This window comes from Labrus bergylta, chromosome 7 (assembly GCF_963930695.1).
Source record: "Labrus bergylta chromosome 7, fLabBer1.1, whole genome shotgun sequence".
In the NCBI taxonomy this organism is placed as follows: Eukaryota; Metazoa; Chordata; class Actinopteri; order Labriformes; family Labridae; genus Labrus; species Labrus bergylta.
Window position 1 is genome coordinate 10,571,805 of NC_089201.1, and position 18,607 is coordinate 10,590,411.

At 38.2% G+C, this 18,607-nt stretch overlaps 1 protein-coding gene across 2 annotated transcripts in view; it reads left to right on the top strand.

Moving 5' to 3' along the window:
• Window positions 1-17,157, top strand: part of LOC109996925 (anoctamin-1) — a 31,100-nt gene extending 13,943 nt beyond the window's left edge. For both annotated transcript variants that reach the window (XM_065956725.1, XM_065956724.1), the window contains 17 exons: window positions 323-364; window positions 482-546; window positions 871-1,005; window positions 3,412-3,572; window positions 3,852-3,934; window positions 6,182-6,256; window positions 7,693-7,761; window positions 7,868-8,069; window positions 8,698-8,809; window positions 9,130-9,187; window positions 9,755-9,855; window positions 10,072-10,214; window positions 10,905-11,057; window positions 11,232-11,284; window positions 13,202-13,386; window positions 14,912-15,017; window positions 16,244-17,157. In XM_065956725.1, the coding sequence (XP_065812797.1) occupies window positions 323-364; window positions 482-546; window positions 871-1,005; window positions 3,412-3,572; window positions 3,852-3,934; window positions 6,182-6,256; window positions 7,693-7,761; window positions 7,868-8,069; window positions 8,698-8,809; window positions 9,130-9,187; window positions 9,755-9,855; window positions 10,072-10,214; window positions 10,905-11,057; window positions 11,232-11,284; window positions 13,202-13,386; window positions 14,912-15,017; window positions 16,244-16,510 (2,010 nt within the window). In that variant the 3' untranslated portion in view covers window positions 16,511-17,157. The remainder of the gene's footprint in view (window positions 1-322; window positions 365-481; window positions 547-870; window positions 1,006-3,411; window positions 3,573-3,851; window positions 3,935-6,181; window positions 6,257-7,692; window positions 7,762-7,867; window positions 8,070-8,697; window positions 8,810-9,129; window positions 9,188-9,754; window positions 9,856-10,071; window positions 10,215-10,904; window positions 11,058-11,231; window positions 11,285-13,201; window positions 13,387-14,911; window positions 15,018-16,243) is intronic.
• Window positions 17,158-18,607: the final 1,450 nt, after the last annotated feature.

The window sequence follows — 18,607 nt, forward strand, 5'->3', positions numbered from 1 at the left end:
ACATGATGATGAGCACCATGAAATAGTTACTGAGCCCCTGAAGTCCCAAAAAGTAAAAAAATAAAAAAATAAAATATACAAAAAAAAAAAATATATATATATATATATATATATATATATATATCTTGTGCGCACAAGATTTTTATTTTTATTTTCTTTAACCTTTTGGGGATTTCAGGGGCACTGTAAATATGCAAAAAGATGCTAGCGTAAAATATAAAGTAGTTTCCCCTTTTGAAAGATGTCAGATGATCAAATCCTGGTCTACAGTCTCCTGTCTGTGTGGACGATAACTTGCTTTATCGCTGCTTTTTCCTTTCAGGGAGACATTATTGAAGATAGTGCAGAGTCCAATGACAGAAAGGTGAGACATTATTTTCTAAATATAAGGAAGTCTGAGTAAAAGTCATTATAGATTGTTGCATTTGTTAGTGTCTACATGGAGTGACACATAGTACCAGTTTTTGATTATCTTCCACAGCTTTTATATGAAGAGTGGGCAAACTACAGTGTCTTCTACAAGTACCAGCCCATAGGACTTGTCCGGTAAAGACATATTTTCTGCGTAAATCATTTACTTCCTATCATTTGTGTCTACTTCTGAAAACAATTTAGCCTTTCAGGGTCGAGGCCGATATGTTAAGGTTTCTGTGTAGCCAGTATGTCCTGATAACTGTGATTGTATACTCAGGCCAAGTGTTACATTTTAGTGTCTGCAACCAGAAACAGATATATCTTTATATAGACAAATAAAACAGAAATAGTCAACAGATGATTGATGATTGGTATCAGGATTTGGTTTGCAATATATTATCTGCATGAATATCTTGTCTGAATAATCTCAAAATGTGAATCTCTTGTGTTGTGCAGGAAGTACTTCGGTGAAAAGATTGGCTTGTACTTTGCTTGGTTGGGTCTGTACACCCAGATGCTGATTCCTGCCTCTCTAGTGGGGGTCATCGTCTTTTTGTATGGATGTGCATCAGTTGATGACAACATACCAAGGTGGGCTCTTCTTTTAATCAGATTAATTAATTAACTCAGTCGGAAGCAACATGTTTTGACACGTCTGACCTTGCTGTTTGAAACGGTTAGTATGGATACAACGCAATTTCTGTTCAACACAAAATAATGATGGATGAAAAATATAACAAAACCATTTGGGTAGTGGTATACCAGTTACTCCTGTGTTCTGCCATGTTATACAGTACTGCTGCTTTAGTCAATAGCCCTCTTCAGACTGCCATTTTAAACCGTGATATTTATGCCCCTGTGAATTTTTGCCTTCAATCTCAATGTTGCGAAGGCGTAATGGGGGGACAAGTGATCCCACCTCTGCTGTCTTCTGAGGTAGTAACAGAGGCATATTACAAAGAACCAGCAGCGTTGTGTGTGTGTGTGTATGTCTGACTGTGTCTGTATGTGGAGCTCCCGCAACGCCAAAATGTAATGTGAATTCATAGACTGGGACAAGAATATTACACCATCAATGAATCAATATGAATGTACCGTGATGTAATGACGGCAGGGCTTGAGGCACTTTTGTGGAAAAACCAGTCTGAAAAGTTCTAATGAAGTCTTCGGGCTTGAAGGGGGGAATTTAATGGCTGTTTGTGTTTACGCAAAAAGCAAAAAGAAATAAGGATCCTTCTGCAATGTCGTCCAACACGTAATAACAATCTGAATCTGTCAATTGAAAAACATAAATACAGGTAACGGATACTTTGATCAGGCTCATTTGCCCTGATTCACAGCTGCTTGCTCATTCAATTTACTGGAGGAATTCTAAAATATTTCCACCTGTTAGACGTAAAGAAGCCATCATTTTTCAAAAAGGGTTTAATATATTGTTTTTTTTCTTTAAAGTGATGTGGTAATATGGGACCGAGTATGCAACAAACAGACATGAGATGGTTATCGTCTTAACTCACTGTTTAAAGGAAATTAAACAATTTAAACTACTAATTTAGATAGATTAGTAATCTAATCTAAAAACATCAACATGAGACAAAAGATATCCACTGGCTAAGAAGCTAAAATATTCTCCAAAAAAGCAAACGAGAAAGGAAAGAGTTTGATGAATGACTTGAGAAACTACGACCTCTTTTCCTTCCTCTCCCTGCTTCTCATCACCCTGCAGGATATTATGACACATGCTGCCGGCACACATCTGCACATAATGCAGACACACACCACACACACTCAATAAAAGTGTGAATGTCCGACTCGATCGGGCTCTAATCCCACGCTAAGACAAAGCAGACCACTCGTCTGTCTGTTTTAAAGAGGTTCACATTAATGTCAGCAGTGTCAGAAGAGAAATCATTAAAGGGACACCAAGGAGGAATAACTGCTGCTAGAAATCTGACAATAGATTTAATGGCGGAAAGCATCAATATAAATTCAGCTATTGAGGTTATAATGAATACCTTTTAAATGTATAAGATGTAAACATTTAGTTCTTTCAGCCTATATTATTTTTCTAGAATCATTTTTGAAGATCTTTTTGAGATAATTAAGGAAAAGCAAAACTTTTATTGCGTGGTTATCATTATTTTATTAGCTGACTGTTAGGAGGGTAAGGGGAATTATAATAATCATATGACAGAGTGAATACAAGTTTAAAAAACAGGAAACATAATATTATAGACATGAATAAGATTAAGTGGCATAGGAACATGAGTCCACCACAGTAGCTCAGACAACAATTAAAGAACGTGAAGGTTTCTACACAGACACACTACTGAAGACTATTCCTCAGGACCACCATCATATAATTTTTGCTAATTATAATGCTGTTTATTTGAGCTGTTTGTAACAAAAAAAATCCCCCAATGAGGGAACAATAAAGTTTATCTTTATCTTTATCCACTTTGTATACATGCCTATAGGGTATGGTTGTTATGACTGTCTCATTTGGGAAAGCTGTTAGAGCTCCCACCTAAATGTAGACTCATATCCATTTCCAATTTGGTTAATTAAATGTTCTGTTGCCCTTGGCACCTTAAAATGTAATTTTCATGGTATACTTGTAATAGAGAAATGGCCCCGCTTTTAATCCCATTTCCAGTCTAACTGTCCAATCCTGAGATTAGGTAGGTGTTGCACAAGGTGATTAAACACCTTTTAGTATATTGACAACAATTTAATGTTTGACAGTTAAAATATTGCTGGATATCATTTTTTTTGTCATGAAACACATGTAAGGCACAAGATCCGCAAAGACATTAGGTGTTCGGCTTTGTCCACAGGGGGCACCAAAATCCACACTAACAGAAAGTTACTTTAAAGCTTTAAGGACCAAATATAACAAACAAAAAAAAACATCTGTTTGTGGTGTTTAAAGATAATAGCCCCTGCATGTTATATTTCACCTTTTCTCTGAGTGCATCCATGTTTGTTGTTTTCCAGCATGGAAATCTGCCACCCGAAGAACAACATAACCATGTGTCCTCTGTGTGACGGGGTGTGCAGCTACTGGAAACTCAGTACTGCCTGTGGGACCGCCCGGGCCAGTCATCTATTCGACAACCCTGCCACTGTTTTCTTCTCAATATTCATGGCGCTCTGGGGTTAGTGTGCACACATCCTCGCACTGAAAAGTAAATTTGTACAATCACGTTTTGCCATATAAGGACCTACCTAGCTAAGCTTGAAGAACATTTTAGAGTTTTAATACAATTGTCTCAAAGTTAAATAAAAGGTGATATTTCACAAACACCATGTATCTCATCATATCATTTCACCATGTATCTCATATTGTTTAAAGCTTGGTTTCTGAATCAATCTCAGTGTCAGTTTTATGTGCATATTTGAGCATTTCTTTCCAATTGTATGTCTTTGGTTTAAAGCTGCCATGTTCATGGAGCACTGGAAGAGGAGGCAGATGAGACTGAACCATGAATGGGACCTGACTGGGTTTGAAGATGAAGAGGTGAGTTTTAACAGCATGTGAAACTGAACAGGCTCCTACAAAAGAATGATATGAGCAACACCAGCATGTACAATATAACATGAGTATGTTCTGTAAATTATCATACACAAAATGGCATGCCACGTTTATTTATAATAATCAACATTTCCATTCCCGTGGTTGTAGAAGAATTGAACCCTGCGGGGTAATTTATTAGTTTTAGTTGAATATTTGTATGTGTGCTATCATGTCCTATTAATAAACACATCACTATTTGTAACACTTAATTGTGTGGTAGAGAATTAGATTTGTATCTATTTCCTTTTCCATGAGGAAGTAAGTGAGCTTTCAAATACTTTTAATAACCAATTTCTTTCCCTAAAAACAACAATTTTACCAAAAAGCTGTAAAACATCATCACTAGAACAATGTTCAGCCTTTCCAATACATTTTTTGTGTTTCAGTGTAAACATTAAGTAAAATGAAACTCCCCGTCTCCCTGTCCAACCCCTCCCCTCTCTTTCTCTCTTGATTTATTTTTCACAGGAAGCTCTCAAGGTTTGGATGAATTCCTATTACTAAATAAACTCCTATCTTTTTCTCTGTCTAGCCTTTCTGCTGCTGCTACTGCAATCTCTCAACACATTAGACTTTGTTATGTCACAACGTTTTAACAATGTTTGTTTTATATTTCGCTGGTTTAAGGCGTGATATTTAGACTTCTGTGATGTTCCTCCTTCAATGTGAATGTCACAGAGGTGTGATGGTAGGACCAAGTCGTCGGACCTCTGTGCCAATATCATATATAGTAACAGAGAGGGGTGAGATGGAATCAAAGTTGCGGGGAGAACAGCGCGTATTGTGTGGAAGTCTGAGTGTGTGTGCTTGACAAAAAGTAAACAAAAGCTTTAAATCTACTGTGCAGGTCTGCCTAAAACATAGTGATGTGTTATTAAAAGGGAGGAATCTTACTTATCATCAATTTTGGTACCATAAACCGGAGCTCGCTGCAAGCACGCGTAAAGCTGGATGGAACAAATCGAACCGGACAGGAAGTCAGACAAGGACACACACAGTGTCTGGTCAATTTCAAAATAAACCAAAATCTACAGACTCACGATCATGATGTTCCATTACTTTATCAACATTACACTGAAACAGGCACTGAATGAACAACAAATCATCCTCAGAAAGACAAAGCAACATGTTGTTAGCATGTTTTTTTTGATTCCCAAGGGATCCTTTAGTTCTGCTGTGATCTTATGAACCTGTATGTACAGATCATGGCTGCAGCTCCAGAATAGGACCCAGTGGGGCAGGGTGCTCGCCATCGGACAGAGCAAAACCGTGGCGCTGACGGAAAGCGGAGAGCACGGACTATGTGGAAATAAGCAGTTATGGCTTAAGTTAAATAGTCAGCTAGGGGTGCTTTACTAAAGAAGCCAAAGTTGATGTGTTATTAAAACCCAACCCAAACCTAACCCGCAGTAATTTTTTGTGCCTAAACCGCAGAATAAAATGGACAAAGCTTGGTGTGATGTTTAAGCAGCAACCTGATCGTGTCAAGTCCTTGTTTGGGTTAACATATGGCGCTTAAGAGAAACAACAACAAGAAACTTAATTCACAAGATGTACATAACCTTCAAACTGAATGAATGCTGTGAGCTCATTTTTTAGAACACTTTTTTACTGCCGTTATAAGGACATCCCACCAGGAACCAAATCGTCTCATGTTTGCTTTATTTCATTATCTCTTTGCAAGCTTTATTACTTCTGCTTTCTTTTTCACCTTCACACTAAACAGAGTCTGGGATGTATGCCAGTAAAAAGAAGCTTATACTACTACAGGAGGATGACAAAATATGGCAAAAGGATAACCTAGTAATTATTTTCTGCCTTCAGAAATCCAATCAGAATCTGTGCAAAAACTGAGATAAACCTTTGATTTGAAAATACCCTGATGTTAATCATTTCACAATAATAAAACTTTTTAAAGAGTTAAATTCAACAGTTATGTACAAACAAATGCCTCCCAGGTTCCATAAATTGCAGCCGCCTATCAGCCTTACAATCTGATATTTCCCTCTCTTTAAGTGCTGATTTCTCACTTGGGAAACTTAGAGGACAAGTCTGTGCTTCTAAAGGTCTTTTATCATCTTGTTTTAAACAGGACTCTAAATAAATGCTACTATTATGCTCAACATTACTTTTCCTTCATGTGTGTTTTATTGTGTATGTCTGCCATTTGTGTCCACGTCACCATCACAGGACCACCCCAGGGCTGAATATGAATTCAGGGTCATGCAGAAGTCTCTCAGCAAAGATAAGAAATCACGGCACAAGGTAATTATCGTGTTGGGCTCGACAAATTTGCATCTATTGAAGTTGTATTGATTCATTCATCATTCATTCAAGTTCGTTTTATAGCTCTTAGGTAGTTTTTCACGTCTACATTATGTGCTTTGGACATACATGGTGTGCATGAAGGGTGCCTGTGTGTTTTTGGCAGATAGTGTGTGTTGTCTGCCCTCTTTGCTCAAGTTTCTGTAACTCTTTGTCGCTCAGATTTACATGCACATTAAATTATAATTCTTCTTTTTAATTACAGAGGAAAATCTATCAAATTTACAGTACAGGTCTGCTGTAGATGTCCCTCTTAAGCCCTATGTGCAATGGATTGGTATTAACTGGGTACCTCTGGTAATTTGCAAAAAACTGCTGAGGACGTCTGTATTTTTATTCCCGTGTGAGTAAACTCAGGGGCGATTTACCTACCATTATTCAGTGCACACAGAGGTCCTCTGATAATAGTAGTCCCATCAGAATCCACATCTCAGAAATTAGGTGTTTTTGTTTTTAAGAAGGTTTTCGCAGCTTTTTCTGCCCATTTTCTCCTCGAGAATAATGGAGGCTGTGCTGGACATTGCAAATGAAATTTTTATAGCTATTTAGGTGAAATATCTAGTTGGCTTGTCTTGATTCACAGTATGACTGATTCGAAGAAGAAGTAAACTGACATCCATCCCAACAACCAGATGTCGAAGAGAGAATATGTTTCTTTCCCGTTTTTACAGTGCTCGTTGTTTGAATGTTTGTAGAAGTGTGAGTGTAACGGATGTGGACGTCTTCTTCTAATGAATGTCCGGCAGGCTGTACGCTGTAAAGTGCCAAACTGCCCCAGAGACAAGGTGGTCATTATGTAACACGTTTTCTTTAAAAAATGACAGTAAATAGTGTTGAGGAAATTATTAAGACTTGACTTCACACAATAAGACTCAGTTGACTCAGATGGCTTATGTTGATGAAAGTTTATACATAAGATGAATACTCATGAGGAGGCATGGATCAACATCACACTTCTGTACTCGTGTCTTGCTCAACCACATCTGCAGAACTCCTCGAAAGGCATCGCATATATCCCAAAAGACATTATCATTATCAGGGTCATGTCACATTGACAGGAAAAACAGTTGACACTCTCTAAGCTGTCCTTGGTGTTCTAGTCACAGCTGAACTCTATCAGGTCTGTCTGACGTTAGAGAACAGTGAATAAACCTAATGACATCTGTACGTTATAATCTAAATAACTACAGAAATTCCACCACAAATAGGAGTGAATAACAGGCTGCAGATACGAGGGATTCCAAAATTAACAGAGGCCTATATACAAAACCTGTTCGAATAAGGCTTTATGTTCTGCATAGCTTTTGTCAGCATCTTTGGTAACAGGGCACTAAACTATTTGTGTTGAAGTATAATATATTTCTTTTTATCTACAGAGGGAAAAGCTCACATGTCAAGACCGCCTCCCTGCCTACATGACAAACATCGTCATGATGCTTTTAATGGTAACAAAAACCGCATAAATACTGTACGTCATTGATGATATACAGAAACGTTGTCTTTTCATTTACATTATTCTGTATTTGTCATTCTGCATTTTTAATTACACAGATTGGTGTGACATTTGCCATCGTGTTCGGTGTGATCCTCTTCCGAATATCCACCAAAGCCGCCCTCCATTTGAGCTCCAATCCGACCACACGGAACCACGTGCAACTAACGGTTAAAACCACGGCGGCCATTATCAACCTGGTGGTCATCCTAATTCTGGATGAGGTGTACGGTGCTGTGGCACGATGGCTCACTGTATTAGGTAGGTCTGGTGAACAAATGGCTCTGGAAATAAGCGTTAGGTTAGGGTTAGGGTTAGAATGCTTGCACGATTTCTCCATGTATTGCTTTTTACTCAAGCATCTTGCACAATATCAGACTGCATGCACTTTTTTTCACTGTAAAAAAAGGCATTTCAAGACCGGAGGTTGCCGCTTGGTATTGTCTAATATGCTGTTGGGTTAAACAGCATTCTATCCAATCTTAATCAGATAAAACTTTTTCTGAAAAAAGGGAGGGTCCAAAAAAGAACAAAAACTGTTTCAGTAAAGGCCTGATTTCAGGCTTGTACAGGCAATCAGGCAATTCAGACGAATGCTAGATTAGTTAAAAGACTAACACCATCATTCAGATTAGAAGGTTCATGGTACCAAAGATACCAATAATTAACATCCCTCCCTTTCATTTACCTCCATCTCTCCATGTTTTAGGCGGACCTGCACAGTAGATTTGAATCTTTTGTTTACATTTTGTCATTTTACTTGACTAACGTTCTACCATTTTCCCATATCTATTATTTGAACATCCTCCATGAACAATCAGAACAGTTTAACAGTTCATTATTAAATCACCTTTTTGATTCAAACTACTGGCTTCTTGTTTATTTTTAGAGGTTCCTAAAACTGACAAGAGTTTTGAGGAAAGACTCATCTTCAAGACTTTTATCCTCAAGTTTTTCAATGCCTTCACCCCCATCATCTACATAGCTTTCTTCAGGGGAAGGTGGGTAACTTCATTATGTTTTTTAATTATTTTCAGTAAGTTGGGATCTAAGTTACTTTTTCTGTTATAATGTCTCATAATAATGATGACAATAGAAGCAGCTTGAATATATATAAAGCGCCTCTTAAGGGACCCAAGGACTCTTTACATCAGAAAACACAAACAAGACAACAATGTAACAAGCTCTCCCAGATGATTTAAACAAATGCTGAAAATTATGTGTTTTAAGATAAAGGACTATATATATATATATATATATATATATATATATATATATATGTGTGTATCTGCTGCTAACTCTCTCTTTAATTTCCATGTAGACTGGTGGGCAGACCAGGAAGCTACTTGTATGTGTTTGAATCCTACAGAATGGAAGAGGTAAGCTTAAAGTACTTTTTTTTACACTTCAAACTTTAAACTTTGGGGTTTTCACAAAATCAGTGTATTAACACCACTGACTATTACTGTAAGTGCACAGCAGTCCGAATTTTGTTGCTTACAGTCAGAAGACAAGACCGTCAGCCAGAATGGAGACATGAGATAATAGAATATGATTGACCTTCATCACTGTGTTTGACCAACAATCTTTGCAACAACCCCATTTGTTACGAGAGTATGCTAGCAAGATATAAAACTTGAGTAAACTTCATTGATCAGGCAAGCTACAAAACTGAAATAGGTCTTTCAAGCTACAAAACTGAAATAGGTATTTTGCTCGGACTTGTGTTATTGATTAAGCAAACTGAGGTTAACAAGCTAGCTGAAAATTAGCCAGTATAATATAGATTTGGCTTTGTAACGTTGGATTTATTTCAGATGAAATATGTATGACCTGCGGTGTAAAAGCGCTTGGAGTAGTCAGAAGACTAGAAAAGCGCTATACAAGCTCAACTCCATTTTTGACCTTCTTGTTTAAATGGTTTTATTTGCCCCTCTGTTTTACAGTGTGCCCATGGTGGCTGCCTGATGGAGCTGTGTATCCAACTGAGTATCACCATGTTGGGAAAACAGCTAATTCAGAACAACCTTTTTGAGATTGGGATACCGTGAGTATGCATAACTTTGATCATTGACAAGTTTATACATTACATTGTCATCAAGTGCAGTGCCAAACCTTAAGCAGCTCTACATCCACAAGAAGACCCAGCCCTCAAATGATGCAGTCAGCAAACAGATTCAAACAGAACAAAACTAAGTGAACATGCTTGTTTGTGTTGTTAGAATTCTGAGTACGTATTGATATGTGTTTGAATGTTCCTCAGCAAGCTAAAGAAGCTGATTCGTTACATCCGGTCAAAGCGAGGGGCTTTTCAGGAAGAGGAAAGACAGAAGAAGCTGCAGAGATATGAAGCCGACCACTTCCTGGAACCATTTGCTGGATTAACACCTGAATATATGGAAATGAGTCAGTACAAAACACACAGTAACACTACACACACTCAAGGCTGGCCTAGCGCAGGCTTCTCACTCATTGTACACAGTCATGACTCAGAGAAGACATTTACAGAGGATAAACTTGATTTCTGCTACATTTATGTGTATATATTAGAGCAAAGCATAGAGCAAAGTTGTATGACATGCCCCCACTGGCAGCTCTTTCAAGGTCACGTCCACCTGGTGGCTCACTCAAATTTCCCTGCGACTGCAAACAGAGCTGGCCAATCGGAGGAAAGTGGGCACGTGGGGAGGGAGGCCTTAAAGGGACAGCTGCTCGAGTTAACCGTTTCAGGCAGAAGCTGAAATGAGGAATTTTACTGACGCCAGTATAAGATAAATAAGGAGGTTTTTGAGCTACACATCTCGCAATGCTACTCAATAGGTAGCCCAGACTGACATCATTAATGGTGAAATGAGTATAATAGATCTCCTTTAATAAGAATTGTCCAGCAAACTATTGCTATAACTTTTTATTTTATTTTCCACCTGTTTCAACCTTTTGTTTAAGCTTAAGGTGGAGACAGTTCAGGCGCATCTCATTTTTATAAACTGTTGTTAATGTGTAAGAATTATTTCCAATACTTACATTCTGATGACATGATGTACATGTAAAGGTGGCTGAATATGATGGGCAGTTTCTGTCTTCTTCTGTGTCCAGTCATCCAGTTTGGTTTTGTCACATTGTTTGTGGCATCCTTCCCTCTGGCTCCACTCTTTGCTCTGCTCAACAACATCATTGAAATACGACTGGATGCCAAGAAATTTGTTGCCGAGTTGAGAAGACCAGTAGCAGCAAGAGCCAAAGACATTGGTGGGTTGAACTCAACAGTAATTATTTAAGAAGTCATAAAATTCATGAAAGCATGTGAGTGTAAAAGAAAGAATCAATTTGTCTGTGAATAAAGTCCTGCAATGTGAAACATTTTCAGTGATCAGTGACTTTTCTTCTGAATCCAGCAGTTGATACATGTTGTTTTGTCTGCAGGTATATGGTACAACATCCTCAGAGGGGTAGCAAAGGTGGCCGTCATCATCAATGTAAGTAAAACATAAATTCATATAAATGCATGTACTGTACAGTCTATGGGTGTTCTGCATTTTACTTTTGTCTCTATTTTCCATCACCTTGGGTTGAAACAATGCAGTGATAGACAGAATTTGAGCTATGAGTAAATGGGAAATGGACATACATTGAGCTTGAATAGCACTTATCTAGTCTTCTGACTACTCAAAGTGCGTATACACCGCAGATCACACACCCACTGATGCCAGAGGCTGCTATGTAAAGAATCCATCAGTATTAACTCATCTATTCATACACATTCACACGCCGCCTATGAAGCAGGTTAAGTGTTTTGCTCAAGGACACACTGATATGTGAATGCAGGAGCTGGGGATCGACCTTCCGGTGAAGTAATGACCAACTCCTCTGAGTTCACAGCCGTCACAGATTCCTTTCACATCCATGAGCAGAATGTTTCACATATCAGAAAAGGGACATGAGCACTGAACCCCACACTGTTCAGCAAACATGGATGTGAGAAGTTAGAAGAGAGAAACGTTTCAGGGTAGACACATAACTATCAGCTGGTTCCTTACCAATAGTCAGACCTTTGTTTAATTGTTGATTGAGGACTGGTGCCAGATAAGCGATCCCTAAAAAATCTAATATGTGCACTGTTGGTGGCTGGAGCACACCTCATTTTACATTATTTCATTGTTTCTGCAAAGTCAATCCCGAGAATCCTTTTTGCCAATTAGCTTTGAGTGTGAACTTATTTTTTCCTTCTTGACATTTTAGGGTGCAGTGGATGTTGAAAACTCTCTCTATTATTCTGCATCTGGGTACACCATCTTTATTTGAGAACCCAAACGTAATAGAATGAATACAATCCATCTGCTGAGTCCCTGGTTGGGAATTTTATTCTATTTGAAAATAAATAAATACATTTATTTGCACAGTTAATCTAAAATGTTACTTTGTTTACCATTATTACCTTAACAAAGACATCAACCTCATTGGCAGTTCATCAGTTATTTCCGTGAATAATTAACTGAAGTGAACTTTAATGTTAACGTTGACCGCTATTATCAAAAAACAATAAAAACATCAGCTTATTGCAATGCAAATAAATTCCACTTCTTAAGAGGCCAAGATGACTCAGAAAACTCAAAATTACACACATGGCTTTATTGAAAAACTACAAATAGAAACTTTTTTGATACATAAATTTACATTTAAATTTAACAAAACATTATACATAAAGTAAATCACTGAAAGGTGTCTAAGTAGGACTTTTAATCTGAAAATGTATTTGACAAGTGAAGGTTTAAACCTTTGGCAGCTAGTTTAAAAATGTAATATCTAGTAAAAATTTTTTTAAAAAAATCAACATTTACATTGTTTGTTACATAAGGTCTATGAGAGCATCAAATATCGGTGGAATTGAATTCCTTTTTGTCTTTCTTTGTCCTTCTGCCATTACTTTGTGAAACAACAAATTAAAAATGTTGAAAGCCAGAGAGCCTGAGTACATTTCAAATAAAGTGTTTCTCAGTTAATGTACATTCTTTTTTGGGGTGCAGGGCTTTGCTAAAGCATATAGTTTTATGAGTAAGTATGCTTTAATCTTTCGTACTAAACATCGCTGCTCACATTGCCATCCTCAGATGATTTTATATTCATTCACACCTTAACTGACATGGCCCGTATGACCCTGATGATGTCCCCTATTGAAATGATGTTAACCAGAGAGATGTGTTAGGGTACTTCTTGCATGAGTGATGAAACACCCTCAATCCAACTACTACAGACCTCTGCATTGTTTCATTTCAACTTGTGTGTTGTTACATTCCACTGCTTTTCACACTTTATTAACATTTGTGTAACTACCATTTCTGTCCCTAATCTCTGAACCTCCACCCATCACACCACCTTCCCTGTCACATTCCCAGGCATTTGTCATCTCCTTCACCTCAGACTTCATCCCTCGGATGGTCTACCAGTACATGTACAGCCCTGATGGCTCCATGCATGGATTTGTCAACCATACGCTGTCCTATTTTAATGTCAGCCACTTCCAGGAAGGCAAAGAAACCATGGATCCAATGCACCTTGGGTATCCCGTAGAGATCTGCAGGTGGGAAATACATATCAATTCACAATCTTCAATTTCATGAAAATGTTCATTATTCCATGTTCACTATTTTAAAATCAACATTTCTTACCTTTGTCTTTGAGTCTTCTTTATAGACATCTTAAGTTGTTGGAGATGAGTTGCTGCACTTATTATTCCATCTGTGGTGACTATTTTAAAACAAACCCTATATTGTCCAAAGCAGTCACCACTCAGATGTGAGCTGTGGAAACTATATGCTTCCAAACACACACCTGAATCCAATTACCTGGAGTTTTGGCCTTATGCATAAAACCAAGCATTTTGGCTCCTACACATACTAAAACAATAGTTCAGCTGTCTGTGAAGGAGGGTGTTCCAGCTTGTGTCTTAGCTTTTCATCATTTTTCACTTTTGTTTTTTCTTAATTAGTTGTGACTTGGTCCACAAGTCTTTTCATGATCCTTCTGTCTTTGGTTCCATGACTGTGATGTCCAAGTTTTTTTTTTCAGCTCTGTTTGTTTCTTTCTAAATCTGTAAAAAATATTGTTTAGCCCATTATTTTCACTAATGTGAGGATGAGGATGGGGTGATTTGTTAGAGAAAGGAATTTGCCTTAAAAGACACTGACCATTGCTTTAAGTCCACTCTGACACTACTCATAACCCCACTGAAGCTACAGAGCTATCACAGATCAGTGGGTGGGACCTTACTTCCAGAATCGAAACTCAACGGCTGCCATCTTGCTTGAAAGCTATGCTACCAGGCTCTGTGGAGAAAGTTGAGAAGAACTTCGAATTGGATATTTGTGGCTACCTTTTCGAGACGCAATATAGCGACGAGGCGGCAATAAGGACGAGAAGCCTGGGCCGGCTCAAGCTGGGGCGGACTGGTAGTGTCTGTGTTCTCACTGTTTGCCTATGGACACAGACATAGAGTCCGTTTGCTGGCAGAAATTTCCAAGATGCCAATTCCTTCTGGAAGAAATCTTGGAATCAGTTGAGGAAACGGCCGTATGTGTTGTAGTAAATGTAAATAGAGCACCCTAGCTTCAGTGGGAGTGGCCTACAGTGCTGTGCATTCTAGGAGTTGTTGTCTTTCATCCACATGACCCCAAAAGACACTTTCTGCCTTTAGTCGGTCAAGAAGGCAACAACTACAAAATGTATTTCATATTTCTACTACATGTATGACCCAATTTCAATACAGATTCATGTTTCAACAGGTGAAGTATCCCTTTAACAAGTTCACAATCATGCAACTATGAATCTACTTGTTCTTCGATAAATTGGAATACCATTCCTGACTGCCGATCATTATCAGCTTTCAGCTGCTGATTGATCTGCCATACAGACAAAGCTGAAGTACTGAGTGTCCCGTGGTCCACGTTTGCTTTCAGTACTCAAAGTTTGTAGAGTAGCAAGAGGGATATTCAATGTACCTGAAAATGTGTTTTGAATGATGACTGCAGTTTAGACATTGTGTAGGAACCTTTTTTCAATGTTATAATTAAAAACATAACCTTAAAGATGTCTTTATGTCCTATCAGGTATAAGGACTACAGAGAACCTCCTTGGTCCACCACTCCATATGAGATCTCCAAGGAATTCTGGGCTGTGCTGGCTGTGCGACTGGCCTTTGTCATTGTTTTCCAGGTAAGGTTAAATAGAAGAAGAAAAAATAGAATGTACATACATTTATTAGTGATGGTCATGCAATATATACATCAGCATGTACTGTTCATTATGTATGCATGCCAGAATTTAATAAACGTTCTTGGAGCTATCATTGTGCTTCTTGCACATTTGACTACCATGTGATGGTAACGTTAATCATTGAAGAGTGTTAAAGACACAAACCTTCAGGGGTAGAAATGTTTGCGAATGTTTGCAAATATTTAATCTTGAAAAAGTGCTCTAGGATCACTGTAACATTATGACATCATCAACTGCTAGCAGAAACAACTCTTTGTTTGATCTGTGATTCTTCTCCTAAAAACCTGCTAGCTGCAGAATGCAGTCCAATCACTTTTTACACCACAGGTCGGACCTACCTTTCACACACAGGCAGAGGCTGCTATGTAAAGTGTCCATCAGAAGTAACTAATCCCAATCATACACATTCATACGCTGCCACCAAAGTAGCTGTAGCTAATCTGGGTTAAGTGTCTTGCCCAAGGACACATCAGACATGTGGCTGCAGGAGCTGGGGATTGAATCCCAGACTATTTGGGTGAGAGACTACCGACTCTACCAGCTGAGCCACAGCCACCCCCATCAATTAACCCGGGCACCTTTTAATCAAGCTCTAATAAATGTATACTTATGCCTTGTACCACCCTGGATGTTCATGTAGCCTACGGTTGTTTGGTGACAAAAGCCCTGTGTATGATGGCACAACCCTAGATTAACAAAATGAATACAACTCTGACAAGCTTTTTGTCAATAACATCCTTTGGCACATCATCAACCACTTGGTTGATGATCTACTCTGTAGATCTAGATTTACTCCACAAAGAAGTAAGAACATGGTCAGCACATGTAGCTTGTATTGCATTCACTAAGTATGGCATAAGCAGTTGTAATAAGTTATGGCGATTCTTGTCCTTGGAGGCTCGTCTTCGTCAAATATGTTGCTGTGTAGAAAATGTTCCCTCTGCTTTACCATATGACATGTTTGTTTATTACAACAACAATCTTAAGTTGCATTTCTTCGCTGTTTCTGTAGTCTGTTGGTTTCTCTTACATCTATATTTGACACACCTTCTGTTCTGGTATTGTGATATCTACAGGAAAAGTCAAGAAGAGGTTGAATTGATAGAGCAGGATTATTTGATACTCACAGAAAACTACATTGACTTGACTCCCTTTTATTTATCCAGAACGTTGTGATGCTGATGAGCGACGTTGTGGACTGGCTTATTCCCGACATCCCTAAAGACATCAGCCTTCAGATCCATAAGGAGAAGATTTTACTGGTGGACCTCTTCATGAAAGAGGAGCAAGGCAAAATCCACAACAACCTGGAGAGCAAGGCCTCAACAGAGGGCAAAGAGAACTGCAGCAGCAGGAGCAACAACAACAACAACAGCAGCACAACTGCCCACCAGCGCTCCGGACTGCACAACAACAGCACGAAAAGCCTCTAATGCGAGTCACCAAGAATTCTTAGTTCAGTCTTAGTTAGTGTGTCAGTTAGACTGTGGTTTTGTTCTTGTTCAGATCATTCCGACAATTGGGAGAGCAGCTGTCTGTTAACATGTGAAGAAAGTGACTGTATGAGGTCAAATACGTTACCAGTGTGTGTGGAGAGTTGTCTTGATGTACCTCTTTCTGCATACTCTCTATGAATGTGCACAGGAATCTTTATGTGTACACAAATGTATAAATGGGCACACACATTTCAGATTAGTAGAGTAATGCATGCTCAAACCTCTTTATATGCATAATGATTTGTACATTGTATAAGAATCTGAAGATGTATACTCAAAAAAACTCAGTGTAAACTGCTTTTTATTAGAGAGTTCAAAGTGCAAAAGTAATATTTACTCAGTTGCAAAATCTGAATTTCTCTGTGTACTAGTCTACATAATTCAGTAGAGGAGTGCTAAAGAACTTTTTTTTCTGTTTCTGAACATTCAGTATTTTTTTTTGTTGAAGGCAGTTTTGAAACTGGAAGTTTGTGTTTCAGCTTGTATGAGGCTACGTAAAGTCACAAGACTTTGTTGCATTACTGCTTTTCTATGTTGTGTTCTGAGCTGAAAACTCTGGTAAAGATATGATATGCATCTTTAAATGTGAGTTTCTTTCTCTCTGTCTCTGTTACTGACTGTTTGGTCCTGGTGGGGTTTTTTTATACTCCGTGTTCGAAAAAAAACAAAGGATGCCGATGTTACACTTGCTTTTCTCAGATGTAAAAATTGAGCCTGGTGTTCTGCTGTCTGCATATCGGGATACTTGTGCATATATACTACTGGAGACCAATTATCACATTTTCTGTGTGCTGGAGTTCATAAGAGCAAACCCATTTTCACCGTTAAGCACCTGAAAACAAGGCTGCCCATCTTAACTTCTTATCAACCTATTCATAAGCTAAATATGGAATTCTTCAGTTCATTCTTCAGGCTCGCCTCTCATTTGACATCTGACAGTTATAAATGTGTGTGCCAAGCTCTTTCTTTTTTCTCTGATTTTAGCTGAGGCTCATCCTGCCACGCTAACCTTTACAGGTGTGTGTGCCGTCCATTACACTGTATGCGCTCTTCTGTGTCCCCTGGAAAATGTGACACCTCCATCACCATGGAAAATCTTCCATTCCCTTTAATCCATATTGAGCACCGAGCAGAGAGGAGGTAACTTCAGGAGCTCTGAGTAAGAACACAAGGGTCATTTTGAAGAAACAAAGCAATAAGGATGTTGAAAGCATATATTTGCTTGAGTTGACTTGATTTTGCTCGATTAAGGTACAAATGTCTTATCATGATTATTTTTATTAATATTTAGATCACGATTTTAAAACATGATTACTCATTGATTTTACAACATCTGCATTACAAGCAATAATTTAACTTAAAGATACAACTTGTAGATTCAGCCACCAGGGGGCTCTCAATCAATACTACCATAACAAAAGATGAAATCGAGGCTAGCAGGGAATCATGGGAGTTCTCTCTGCTACTCCATCCAGTGAAAACAAACTCTGCGTTGACGTAGTAAAAACGAACGGGAGAAAGAAACCTGAGGAAGAGAAAATGTTTACCGACGATGTATCTAAGTATAATTTACACGATGTTTTTATCACTGCAGCACATACAGCAACAGTACGGCAGTAACATCTGGTGTTTCCCTGGCAACGATACACATACTGTCTGTCATGGCGGCTGCCTCGGCAAGACACGTCCCATTACAACAATAAAATGACGGATTTCTCTGGCTTTGATTGCTGTTGGAAATATTTGAGATTATGTAATACTCAACAAAAAATATAATTTATATAACATGAGTTTAGTCCATTATTTATTAATTTAGATAATTTAATGTAAACATTGTCATATATTTCTACATATTGAATGTTTAAACACTTTTAACACTTAAACATTCTGAAGATTTTAAAAACAAGCACTGTGAAAATAAACAAGTATAGATATAAATAAATACAAATGATAATATGTTAAAATAAAATGGGTGTCAAACCAAGTTTTAATCGCAATATTTCAATAGTTAATTGGGATTAATCGCATGTTTGA